The 13,422-nt window shown below is 36.4% G+C and overlaps 1 protein-coding gene across 5 annotated transcripts in view; it reads right to left on the bottom strand.

Moving 5' to 3' along the window:
* Positions 1–13,422, bottom strand: part of PALLD (palladin, cytoskeletal associated protein) — a 192,849-nt gene that overhangs the window by 122,561 nt on the left and 56,866 nt on the right. For all 5 annotated transcript variants that reach the window (XM_010401411.4, XM_010401415.4, XM_010401414.4 and 2 more), the window contains 4 exons: positions 5,044–5,222; positions 2,671–2,737; positions 1,998–2,103; positions 968–1,042 (listed from right to left, as the gene is read on the bottom strand). In XM_010401411.4, the coding sequence (XP_010399713.1) occupies positions 968–1,042; positions 1,998–2,103; positions 2,671–2,737; positions 5,044–5,222 (427 nt within the window). The remainder of the gene's footprint in view (positions 1–967; positions 1,043–1,997; positions 2,104–2,670; positions 2,738–5,043; positions 5,223–13,422) is intronic.

The raw sequence follows: 13,422 nt of genomic DNA, 5'->3' as shown, positions 1-13,422 counted from the left end.
AATTTCTCTTCTAAAAAGTCCCTGTATCAGAAATAGTATGATCAGCAGGACTACAGAAAGGACTGGCTCTTGTACTCAGCACTGATGAGGCTGCACCTCAAATCCCATGTTCAGTTTTGGCCAGCTCAGGAAAAACATTGAGATGCTGGAGCATGTCCAAAGAAGAGCAACAAAGCCAGTGAAGGGTTTAGAGCACAAATCCTATGAGGAGCAGCTGAGAGAACTGGGGTTGTTTAGTCATGAGAAACTGAGGCTTGGGGGGATGTTATCGCTCTCTACAGCTACCTGAAAGGAATTTGTAATGAAGTGGGGATGGGGTCTTCTCACAAGTAACACGCAGTAGGACAAGAGGAAATGGCCTCAGGGTGTGACGGGGGAGATTTAGATTGGATATTGGGAAAATTGTTTTCACAGAAAAGGTTGCCAAGCACTGGCTGCCCCGGGAAGTGGTTGAGTCACCATCCCTGGAGGTATTTAAACGACATGTAGATGCGGCGCTTATCAACATTACTTAGTAGTGGGCTTGGCAGTGCTGGGTTAATGGCTGGGCTTAGTGATCTTAAAGATCTTTTCCAATCTAAGCAATTCTATGATTTTTACAATTTTTTTTTCTAAATCAGAGTTAAAAAGCCTGTGTTATTTGCTCTTGTCAGTAGATAAACTACTGTGAAGGAGGCTTTGTCAAGACTATGATACGTAATTGGTGTTTACCTTGCTATATTTTACAAACATTTATCAATGGAGAACAGTCATGGGTGTAAGACAAACTCATACAGAATATTCACGTAAATCCGTAGTAGAATGCCTAAGAACTTCATTGTTGCAGTGGAAAAGTATTTTCTTCGGAAGTCATTGACACTGAAAAGTTTGAACATGATCAAACCTTCCTGCATTAGGATACATAATTTTGATATTTTCTTTTGGACTACAAAAGTGTGATATAAAAATCATGACGGATAAAACTTACCTTTGTAAAAATAGGTGCAGAATAGATAGGCTTGGGTCCATCCAGATGGTGCAGGTATGAAGTAGGGCTTTGAACCTGCAAAGCAATGCAACAATGCTATAAAATGGAAAAAATACTAGTTTCAAGGATATGGCCTCCATGTACATGCAAAAACACAAATCCTCACGTGTGCAGTCTTATGATGGTGTTCTCTTTCTACCACACTTCTTGGGAGACATCACTATTTCACGTCTGTTATATTTCTGAAATCAAAACGCAAGCTTTGAAGGCTTCTATACTTCCAATGAGAATTTTGTATCCAATTGTCTTTGCCTACAAGTATTTTGAGAATTTGACTCCTGTTAATATGATTCAAGTAAATCCTTTGCACTGAAGCATTTTTGCTTCTCCTGCTACTACATCCCTTCACTGATGCAGTGATAAATAAATCCAGGTACCTAAAAGCTTATCAAGGATAGTCTAAGGAAGGAAAAAGAATTTACCATGTACAGGCTGACAGAGATTTTTATTTTGTTTGTATTTTATGATTTATATGTAAATTCTAAGTCAGCCACAATGGCATTAAAGACGTGTACAAATGAATGAACAGTGATTTTCTATATTTAATGTCTAGGTAGTAAAATTTATTTTTCTCTAAAAGGCCCAAAGAAATGACAACAAATATTAAATTTAATAACAACATTTACAACTTTTACTAAAAAATATAGCAGGCATTCATTTGTAGCACATTCTTTTGGGACTGGAACAAGTCACTATTAAGTGATAAACTCTGTAATTTTCACCATCACCAGATTTGCCTGCTGCTCACATGCTGTGTGGATACACATTGTGTAAGAATCCATATGTATATTTACTTTTATGTCCCATTCAGTGGATATACACTTAATTTTTTAAAATCATAATTGTTAATATAGTAATGTAAGTTTATAGTTTAACAATGTAATTCCTCAAAATGACAGAGTTTTTCAGGAGTTGTAAATTTTGGAAGAAAATTTGAAACACTTATTTAAAAATTGGTGTCTAAAAATACCTGCTGACTGGGCACAGAGATAGGTTGAATTACAGCTGTGGTCACTCCAGATTTTGGCGTAGAAGATCCTATTGTCAAGGAAACAGAAGTGGTTTTCTTTTGGGCCCTGAAAAATAAAAACCCAGCAAGCACTTTATAGGATCTGAAATAAAAATGTGTACGTTTTTAATACATAAGCCACCCTGTACTTTCTACATATTTAAATATGTCATCATCAACTGAAAAGATGAACATGAATGATGAAGATCAACATGATGGATGAAGCTTGAGTAGAACACAACCTTTGGTTAATTTACACTTCCTCATAAAATAAAAGATGAAACTAAAACGTGTTTTGTTTCTTTAATTGTAGTCCTCTACATATTTCTCTGGAGGCATTGGATTGGGTGATTACAAATGAAAACTTGGTTAACTTGAACTTACTTCTGAATATGAAAAGTTGGTATCGACAAAATTGTTGTCAGGGGAGGCCAGCCTTCTCTGACAGAGCAAGCACATTAATACAATCTGCAGTTATAATACTGCACATTCGTATTACATGAGAGAAGTAGAAAAGTCAAGACATACACAAATGTACCCCAGATGCTTATTCGGATTGTAAAACTACTGAAGGTTTTCCAGCATCCCTTTTTAAGAACATTTACACAATATTGGTACTGCTTTACACACTTACTGTGGCATAGCTCCAGATTTTAATTTGAAAATTAAACTTTCACTCTCTGAATCTGTAGAACTGGCACCTGGAAAAGAAAGTTTTTTCAATAGTCTCATATCTTTTTACTGATTTATTTAATGTTTAAATTCCAAAGAAAAAACTATGATACTTTTGCATTTTACTTCAAGAATTGAGAACTCTCTGTAACAAAATATGGCAGTTTTTTTATCTGATAAAGATTGTAACTATGTACTTTAGACAGTTACAGAAATCATAACCATGCCAATTTAATTGCACACTGCTTTCCCTGGGCTCCTAGCTGTCTCCCTTCATATTGAAATAAATATGGCAAAGACAGAAAAAAAAAATGCTGACTACTACTGCTCTACTGGAAATGTGTAATTTTATTTACTTAAATTTTAAATTTGAAGCTTAAGCAAATACATAGCTTATACACAGATAACAAATCTTCAAACTTAAATAAGAGCAACTCAGTATACCAAGATATTTTCAGACTAAACTTGCTGCCCATGATCTCCACACTTCCGACTATTTACATTAACCTACACATAACATTTATGTACTGCTATTTCTTGCCAGTGGAAGTCTTGATATAATGTATGTGTTTGGCAATACCCTGAGCTTACTTAAAGAAAAAACTATGAAACCATTTATTTCCTTTGTCCTAGTTTTTCCTAAAACAGATACTTCACACATGCATTCTAGACATTTATGCAGTACACATTATTCATGAAAGAATTTGTGCGTATATATGGGTGGCTGTATGTTTAATACAAACCATAAGCACTTCATAATCAGTATGCATAGTATAGCATAGATGGATTCCAATGAAACAATGCTGGGACTGAAATACTCAAGTACCCTACTGATTTACAAAGTTAATGCAATGAAAAAATCAAAGCAATAAGTAGCACAGAACAGATGAGAAGAGACAAGTAAATGTCCAGTCATCAAAGTGGGTCTACATGAAAGGATTTCTTAAGAACACAGAACAACCAGGTCTTGCATGGCTGGGCCTGCCGCACAAAAGAAAGTATGATGCATCAGTGTCATCAAGTCTATTAATGTACAAAGCAATGCTTGTGTGTCAATCTGTTTTCCTTAAAAATGACAGGGGAGGAGCCTAATGACTTGTACAAATCTCTCTCTTTCAAAGTAACACGTTATAAAACTTCAAGACAGGTTCCATATAGCAAGACTGGCAGATGTCAAAAAATTAATTGTTTTATTCACAGTATCTCTCTACCTAGCTGTTTCTTCTTTTACTGTTGCTTCTGTCCTTATAACTTCACACAGCATTATATATTTGTACTACACTTGAGTATTTCAGAAATCATGATTATTTCTGTGAAGAAAACTTTTACTAGAATCTGTAAGATGCAGAAAAGTCTTGGGGATTTTGCTATTATATCCCAATGGGGCATTAAAAAGTTCTGAGAATAAAAAAAATAATGAAAGAAATTCCATTCATATTCATGATTTAGCTAATTTACAGTGAGAAGTTTATTGTTTTGTTAAACAAAAGCTATTTAATAATTTTTTGTCATTATTCAGATTTCTTATTACTATTTCTTATGTTAATTTATTTTATGCTTTCAATTGACCATCTGAATTAGTTTTAATGAGTTACAAAACTGGTAAAAGAATACATATTACCCAAATTTTTGAAAGACGTATGAATTAAAACAAAAATCAGTATTCAATTAAGATAGTCTTGCCTGAAATACAGTTCTCTGCTACAAAATAACTTAATAATTTTACTCATGGTCATCATTAACTTTTCTCAGAGAAAATAATACTTGAATTATGACTAATTTTACAGTCAGGAAATATTTGACAATAACTAGCAGTTGTTTCTGGACAAAACCAGTATGACTGACTTCAATCTGACTTAAAATCAGTATACCAAAGATATAAGGATTATAGTACATTTACACATGACTAAAGAAGACTCACTTGGGGCAGCGACATTTATTTGCACAGGGAGGCAGTTCAAAACTGAGATGGGGATTACTGCTATCATGAAAATCATTTCTGCTATAACTAGTCAAATTTAACTAGTGAATTACAGAGGTACTGCTTAAAAGCTAATGATAAGCCAAAGGCTTTGTTGGTTCCTTCTGTTTCATTCTTTATTTCTTTCCCACCCTAAATAAATAGCAATCTACTCAGTGATTCCTGATACATTCCTTGAAATACCTGAATTAATATGATGTGATGTTCAAAATGTGTTGTGTTAAAGGAAAGCAGAGGAATACCATAAAAATACCACCATATTGAATGTAATCTTAAAATAAAGAACCAAAAGTGAACTTCAGCTTAGTTATCTTTTCTTATATACATCAAGTATGTTATTATTTTATCTCTTACCTTCAATGAATATTTCAGCTGATGTGCTATCTGAACCAAAAGAATTTGAAGCCAGACAAGTATAGCGTCCAGTGTCGTCTTCAAAGGCTTCTACTATAATTAGTGAATGAAGTCCTCCACTTTCAGAATGGATCTGAATGTCAGGGGAATTCTGAAGTTCTTTTCCTTCACAGAACCATCTGCAGCCCACACACATTTAGAAATACAAAAAAAAAAAAAAAAAAAGAATATAAAGGATTGGTTCAGGCTCATCGCACACAAGAAGACATTACACTCTGCTGCAAAAATCTACATTGCAACTGAAATCAGCACATGGTCCTTTGAAGTGTTTAATGGCATTCACAAAGAAATGACTTGCTAGACTAAACTTTGTGAATACTAATGTGAAAACATTTCTGAATACTAAGAAAATTGTACACAACACACCTACATCTTAAAACTACCTCCTGTCCAGGTTTTGGTAAACAAATTTTTCCTGTGTAACCTGTGTATTGGCTTGTTTTGATCACAGTCTAATCCATTTCAATATAATTTATTACTCCCATCTACCTAAATCCCACTGATCCTGCACACAGAATATCTGAATTTGTAATCAATGGCTCAGGGTCTAGTTGGAGGCCTGTCACTAGCAGTGTCCCCCAACTTGGCCTAGTATTATTCATCAATGACTTGGCTGGATGAGAAAGTGCCTCCTCAGCAAGTTCAGTGATGACACAAAGCTGGGAAGAGTGGCCGATAGCCCAGAGGGCTCTGCAGCCCTTCAGAGGCACCTTGGCAGATTGGAGAGATGGGCAGAGAGGAACCAGCTGGAATTCAACAAAGGCAAATGCAGGGTCCTGGGGAGGAATAACCCCAGGCACCAATACAGGCTGGGGGCTGAGCTGCTGGAAAGCAGCTTGTGGAGAAGGACATGGGAGTCCTGGTGGACACCATGCTGCCCATGAGCCAGCAGTGTGACCTTGTGGCCAAGACCTGGGGTGCATTAGGAAGAAAATTCCAGCAGGTCAAGGGAGGTGATCCTGCACCTCTACTCAGCCCTGGTGAGGCCACATCTGGAGTGCTGTATGCAGTTCTGGGCTCCTCAGGACAAGAGAGACATGGAGCTCCTGGAGCTCCTGTTGAGAGGGCAACAAAGATGCTTAAGGGACTGGAGCATCTCTCTTATGAGAACAGGAGATGGGCCTTGAGAAGAGACAGCTGAGAGGGGACCTCATGAATGCATCTAAGTATCTGAAGGGAGGGTATCAAAAGGATGGATCCAGGCTCTGCTCAGTGGTGCCAAGCAATAGGACAAGAGGCAACAGGCAACCGATACACCGAAAGTTCCACCAGAATATTAGGAAGAACTTCTTTACTGTGTGGGTGACTGAGCACCAGAAGAGATTGCATAGAGGGGCTGATGAGAGTCCCACACTGGAGATACTCAAGGAACTGTCTGGACACAATCCTATGCCATGTGCTCTGCTTGAGCAGGGAGGCTGGCCCAGATGACCCACTGTGGTCCCCGCCAGCCTGACCCATTCTGTGATTCTGTGGTTTTTGTCCATCTTACCCAGTCAACCTAACATAATCCCATGGCACAGGTTCCATATTGGTAACCTTTAAATAGGTTTGCTCTTGCCTTAGATCAAGAACGTAAACTGATTTCTGAGGCCTGGATTTTTATGTATGTAAGTAATACATCTTCCACTACCAAGAAGGTATGTCCCAACCAAAGTGCTGGATTTAGGTAAACACAAAACAGACACTTACCTATGGTGACTTATAGGTAGGTAAAAGCACAGCATAATTTTGTTTACATCAGGTCAATCAAGCATTTTCCAGTATAAGCTAGTCTATGCTCTCAGCCCATACTGCTACCATGAAAGTACCAGTTCCCACCTTTTTTTCTCTTTGATTCCCTCATATCAGGTAGTCCTATTACCCTAGGCTATGCCCTGATTTCTCTCTATCTCTGGCAGCACAGCAAGTATGAGAAGTGGGTAATTCTTGGTTTATCGTGTCTGCTGTGCATTTTTGCAGGGAGGGGAGGTAGATTGGAGAGTCACTGAAGGAAAATCACTCGTGAGCAACCATCCTTCTGCTCTCAAATTGCCCCTATAGCCTGAAAACAATTTTTGCCAAGCCTTGCCAGGGCTGTTATTTCCACTCCAGTCCTGCAAACCCACTTTGATCTTTACCACTCTTTCTTCCTTTCCTCTCACCCCATAATTCCAATCTGTGCTTTTCCATGTCCTCTCCTTTCCCTTACCCTCTTCTTCCTCTGCTCCCCAGTATTCAAATCTTGCTCTAATGAGAATAAAGACAAAATGAGCAATTCTTGACAGCAAGCTTCAAAAGGGATCTTCCCCTGCCCCCCCCTCAACTTTTAGTTTTCTGCCATAGTACGTTCTTTTATAAATTTATGGATAGTCAACGCAAAGTAAAAGATGATAGAATTTCAAAAATAATTTTTAAATACTTAAAATTTGCCACAAATAAATTGGTATTTTTCCTTTAATTTGTACGTGTTTCTGAGAGAATTTTTGCAGTTACATACCACTAATACTTCAGAATTAAAATTTTTATTTTCCCTCTATCAGATGACTTCCCTTTACCCCCAAAAACCAAAATAACCCCAAGGAGTTACAGAACTCTCCCTACCTATTCCGGAAAAGCATGCAACATTACAGGATGCCAGATACTATAAAATAACAATCAGCGAGGAGTCTATAAAATTGAATTTCCTCACTTTTATTGTTCTTTTTAATTACAAACTTCATGTAATTAACATAAATAAAAAATGTTTGAAAACATCCTTCTGAAAATATTACATTGTAAAACTTGAAATGTCATGCTTTTTTCAGAATCCAGAGTCAAGACACCTAGCAGGTTTACACATAACAGAATTTCCCTTAATAACATCATAACTGTGGGCAAGCTCTCTGTGTTTATGAACAATATGTATTTTATTCCTGAAGGCAAAACCCCCAGTCAGTAGTGGCATGAAAGCTATATGCAATTATCTTCTGTAATTAGAGTACTAACAAGTTCCTTTTCTGTCTTCTGTTGCCTAGATAGTGCACAAAGAAAGTATCATTTTTGGAAAGAACTAACAAACTTCCATTTGTTTACTCCACAGACCCCTTTGGCCTACTTTTACAACTATTTGCCTTGGAGACAAATCTACTCTGTCAGGTCTACTGCCAAAATTAACATTTCTCTTCCCCCTCCTCCCCTCCTTTCCTCTTGTCACAAGTCATCCCTTCTACCAGTATGAGGACTTCTGCTACTATTTCTGATTATTAGACCTTCAGAGCCCTAACCTCTGTGTAGCCTTTCCTAAGATATGTTTTAAACAATATGCACAAGAGAGAGGTTAACTCAATTTCTAGACAGTCACCGACAAGAGCCTGTAATATGAGGCCCTACATAACCATTTGTTCTATTTTCCTTTCCTTTCCAGAAACATCCTGCAAAGGAAAACCTCTCCTCCAAGCCTAATTATTTTCTCAGACAGATCCCATTTTAGTTTGATGTAAGCTGTATGGCTTTCTATTGTTTCCTAAATTCTATGTTCACAAAATGTTGAAAAAATTGTCATAAGCATAAGAACCTAAAGTAAAAAAAATCCATTTATATTTTTTTGTCAGACAACATTTAATAAGTGAACTGTTTTCTTAGGAGGAGAAGTTCTACACTGTCCCTTGATTTGTGCATGCGCACAGTCAGTCTCAAGTAGTGGGAGCTATTCCTCAGCACTAGCTGGATTAAGACTTGTTGCATCACATCAGTGTCATACTGAAAACGAGTCCTGACCTGCTAGATCAGACACTGTCTGCCTCAGAGGAAAGCACACAAGTAAGCAATTCAATACCAAATTACCTCAGCTATCATTAAGGCGATGTTTGATGCATGGGAAACACACCTGGTGTGGGACTTCACTGTTTATCGTGGAAAGAAGAATTCACCTTCACAATTGGCAAGAGCAGAGATATTTGAAATGACAAACACTGCAAGAGACTTTGTACTCTCTTTCCTTTTCTAATTGTATTTTTTTCTATGTACATGTTGATGAAAGAGGAGAATTACTTGCCATGAACTTCTTTTGGTGATTACATCAAAATTAGGTGAATAAGAAAATACTCAATTTAAATACTTATTCGGCCATAACTTGCCAGTTGCCAGTTCAGTTCAAGAGAGTTTGTGAATTCAAAAAAGGGTCATCAAATAAAAATAAGTGAAGCATTTTTTCCCAAACACAGACTGAATTCTACTTTTTCATCTCTTATATATATATTTGTGCAGTCAAACTTACTGCATTGCAATTAGAATAATCATGGTAAGAGAATTTTCTGCTCCTAAAGACGGAAACAGATTCAAAGATAAATCTTTGAAGCGTTCCCTCTTTCTGCAGAGGGATCACGAAAGCAAGCAACAAATCACTATCAAAGGAAAACTGAGCCAAAGAAACCAGAAGGACTCATGGCTAGACACACAAAAATAGCCACAAAGCAAGTCTTACAAGAAAATTCCAGTTTTATGCTAACTAGGGCAGCATTAACTCATGTCCATTCTATTCCAGCCTACTGAGCCTCTTGGGGATAAGAGGATTACTTTCTAGCTGTGAGAAAGCAACAATACTTCTGGAGAGTTAAAACACCCCAAACCAAACCAAACCCAACCCAAAAAACATTGAAAGTAACACAGAGGAACAAACACACTGCAGATGCTTTGAGGAAAAGAGAATTTTCTATATAGAGAACATTGTTTTAAAAAGACACCTCTTTCACAACTTCTGGATACCAAATATAAAAATATCAACTCATTTCCCTATCCCTTTGTTGTTGGTTCTCAATATTGCATTAAGTGTGCAAATAGAAACAAAACAGGCAGAGGCACCAACTAAAGGGTTTGTAGATATGTGTACATATCAGTCCACAGAATAAGACTTCCAGCTTTCACTGTGGGTGCATTCCTGCAGGCCATGCTACCATTCATGCAAATTTGTAGAGAATTGTCCCCTTTAAAAAGAACAGAAACTACTGTAAGATGTCAAATAATGGCTGACCAAAAAAAAAAAAAAAAAAAGGAACATATATTTTATATAAACATGATAAATTTTATTAGTCATTCTGTATCTTGCCAAATTTCAAATTACACTGAAATTTTCTGCTCCTTCCTACTTTTTTCTTCATTCCCTTTCCACCATTTATCTTCTTGTGTGCATTTCCACTGTACCACTCTTTGCCTTGCTTTTTCTTCAATCATGCTTAGTTTTCACCTACATTGTATCTTCTGTATATTAAAATTATAGCAATTAAATATTTAATGCAGACAGTGAAACAATCACTAGACTGGAAAGTCAACAGACAAGGAAGGGAGATTTTGGTAGCAGGGGAACAATGATTAGGTACTCATTTTTCATGCTTCAAACCCTCTTTGCTTTTCCACTGGCTACATGGCAGCAAAACAAAACAGCAAACAAAAAAGGACAGTCAGATGCCAGGTGAGCAGCAGTTCATGCACACTGACATCAAGTAGAATTCCACACAATATGCCTTTCTATTCACTCTTCTTTTCTTTATGCCCTCACAATCCTCCATGCATGGAAATACATAGGAGCACGTGTGTCTGGGATTTTAATGACCCTGAACAAAATATAAACAGAGTTGAACAGTACACTGACTAAGTAAGCACAAGGGTCTTAAGAAAAACAGTTCAAGGTTCTCTCTAATGCATAATCCTGCTGGAACTTATGTTTTTTGAGAGTCACTGAGGAATAGAGAGGTTTTCCTCTCTGCACACTCTTAAAGTTAATTTAAAATGGCAGCTGAAGTGAAACTTTAAGATATAGCCTTAGGGAGAAATTATAATAGGGAACTCTGACCACTACAGAAAGTGCAGAGAGATAAGTTGTAAATTAAAAAGTAACTTTATCCTGAGTGGTGTTAAGTATGTCCAGCAAGAAAAGTCAAAATTAAATACTCTGACATTCCCATACTGGCAGAATCAGCATTTCCATCATGATACTGTGTAACTCCCATTTCGTTTTTCCCTGTTGAAAATAAGCAGTCAAAAACTTCCAGACTATAAAACATTACTACCTAAAGAACTTAACCTGATTTTTTTAAAGCAATCAGCTTTGTCATAAAATATTTAGAGTACACTGCAGGAATCAAATTATTCAGATGCTTATAGTTCTCTACACACTATCCAATTTTTGTGCAATAGATATTTCATTATTTGTATAGGCAATTCATAAGAGAGTTACCAATAGCATCATACATACTTTAAATATTTATATGTTGTAATCCTAAAAACAAAACAAAAATCTGACTATAGATGCTGGTGCTTTGCCGGAACCTTCAGCTAAGCAATTTAAAAATGGCTCTATATACTGAAAACCACAGAAACAGATTTTACAGTAAGAAGTGTGTTACATTACAAACAGTTTACATAAATTTAACTGATTTAACTGATTCTTCAGATGTTGCACAGTGTTCTCCTAGTTCTCACAAATTTCAATGAGGACTTCACACCCAGCTGAGGAAGCTGCACAATTAGGTACCTGGAGACCAAACCTGCCCTCCTAAAGTGCCAAAGAAATGGCAAGAGAATACCAAAACTGTTGTATTTTCAAGACATGAATCAACATTTCAGCCTGCCATTTCCTACAAGTTAACTCTGCTTCCTCTGAAGTGAAGCTTTGCATCATGTTTTCTGCAAGGATGCAGAGTGGAAGGGGTACAGAAGTAACAGATGTGACCAGCTGACCCAGACAAAGCTTCCGAGAACAGTGAGCAATGGCCTCTGTCACTGATTGCAACCTGCAGTAACTCCAAAGGTGATTTTTTTTAGCTTATTCCTGTCATTAGGAAAATTTCTTCCCTACATTCTTGTGTAGGTTTTTTAAGCCTCTTTCAGTTCACCTTACCCATGGAACAAGGATTCTACTCTGTTTCAGCTTTTCAGATGGGGAAATAATCTGAAAATTAGCTCGAGATTTTGATAGCTTCAGACAAGACGCTCAGTTACAGCCTGTAGCTCATGTCAATCTCTCTGGGTGCTGCAATGTCCCACAGCCTTGCATAGACGTGTACAGCTAAATTACAAAAGAAGGACAGCATTGCCAGACTTGATTAAAAAGTAATTGTTCTGTCTTCAAATCACAGAATCAGCTTAGAAATTCTTAATTTTTTTTCAAGATTGAATCTTGTCCTTGACTTTGCAACTGTTGGCCTCACTTTGTAGCTGTTAAGTATAGAAGCTTTAATGAAAATATTTTTGATGGATGTTTTTAGTTACCTGAATGATAGAGATATTCACACAAGAAAACACAACATCAATGCTAGAAAGCATGAAAATTGAACACAACACTGAGCAAAGCAAAGATGTATAGATGTACAGCTTTCCATATACCAAACCTTTTAAAGAACATTTCTTTTACTTTTTGGATTAAGAGAATTTTAAATTATTTGCTCAACAGTTACCACTGTTTATTTTGCATTTCTCTGGCAGTGGTATAACACATGCAGCTGATTTCAACTGTGTTACTGCTAAACTATTCTTAGGCACAATAAGAATTTTTGATACAAAATTTATTTTTATGAAGTTGCTGAATGTACTGAAATTTACTCTTACAAATTTGCTACTGAGGCAACTATCTCGTTTCCTAAGGTCCTTCTGTTTAATCTCAGTTTCCTGTTATATTTTTAAAGGAGCATCAGAGTCAAAACTACTGTGAGCATTATAATATGAACTGAAATACAAATTGGGATTTTTTTATTACTTACTTTTTAAAGGAATGCTTACAGCTATATCTAAATTCATACTTGGTTTTTGGGTTTTTTTTGAGAGTCTAAAAGTAGCTGCCTTGGTGTGAGAGAAGCACAAACAGTAATATAAATAAACTGACCTTTTTTTACATTAATTATAATTTGAATATGTTCTATGAAAAATTAAAGAAAATAATGAGTACATAAACACATTCTAATTTAGTAAAACTTTATAGCTATACATAGCATGTCTCTGTGTTCATCATGCAGTGTTACAAAAGTTGGAAGATAGGCATGCTATGATGCAGTAATGAAATATCCAGATATAAAGGGAAAAATTGTGAGATTTAATGAATAAAACTGAATTACGCATCATGCCTATAATGCAGAAGTTTTATGCTAATCTTTTCTGTCTGTAAATAGAGATACTATAACATGTAGAAAAGAGGCACCTGCTGTATGACTTACTCAGATATGCAATCCATACCTATTTATTTCTGATTAATATACATTTCTGTAATACCAAAAGACGTGTAAGAGGTCAAAGTAAAGTACTTTCTATTCATTTCTTGCAGGAGTAACTTTTTATAAAACTGGATCTGGTCACTATTTTTTTAGAACT

The sequence above is a fragment of the Corvus cornix genome, chromosome 4 (assembly GCF_000738735.6).
Source record: "Corvus cornix cornix isolate S_Up_H32 chromosome 4, ASM73873v5, whole genome shotgun sequence".
Classification (NCBI taxonomy): Eukaryota; Metazoa; Chordata; class Aves; order Passeriformes; family Corvidae; genus Corvus; species Corvus cornix.
The sequence above is the reverse complement of the archived record's forward strand: the minus strand, read 5'-3'. Positions and strand labels throughout refer to the sequence as shown.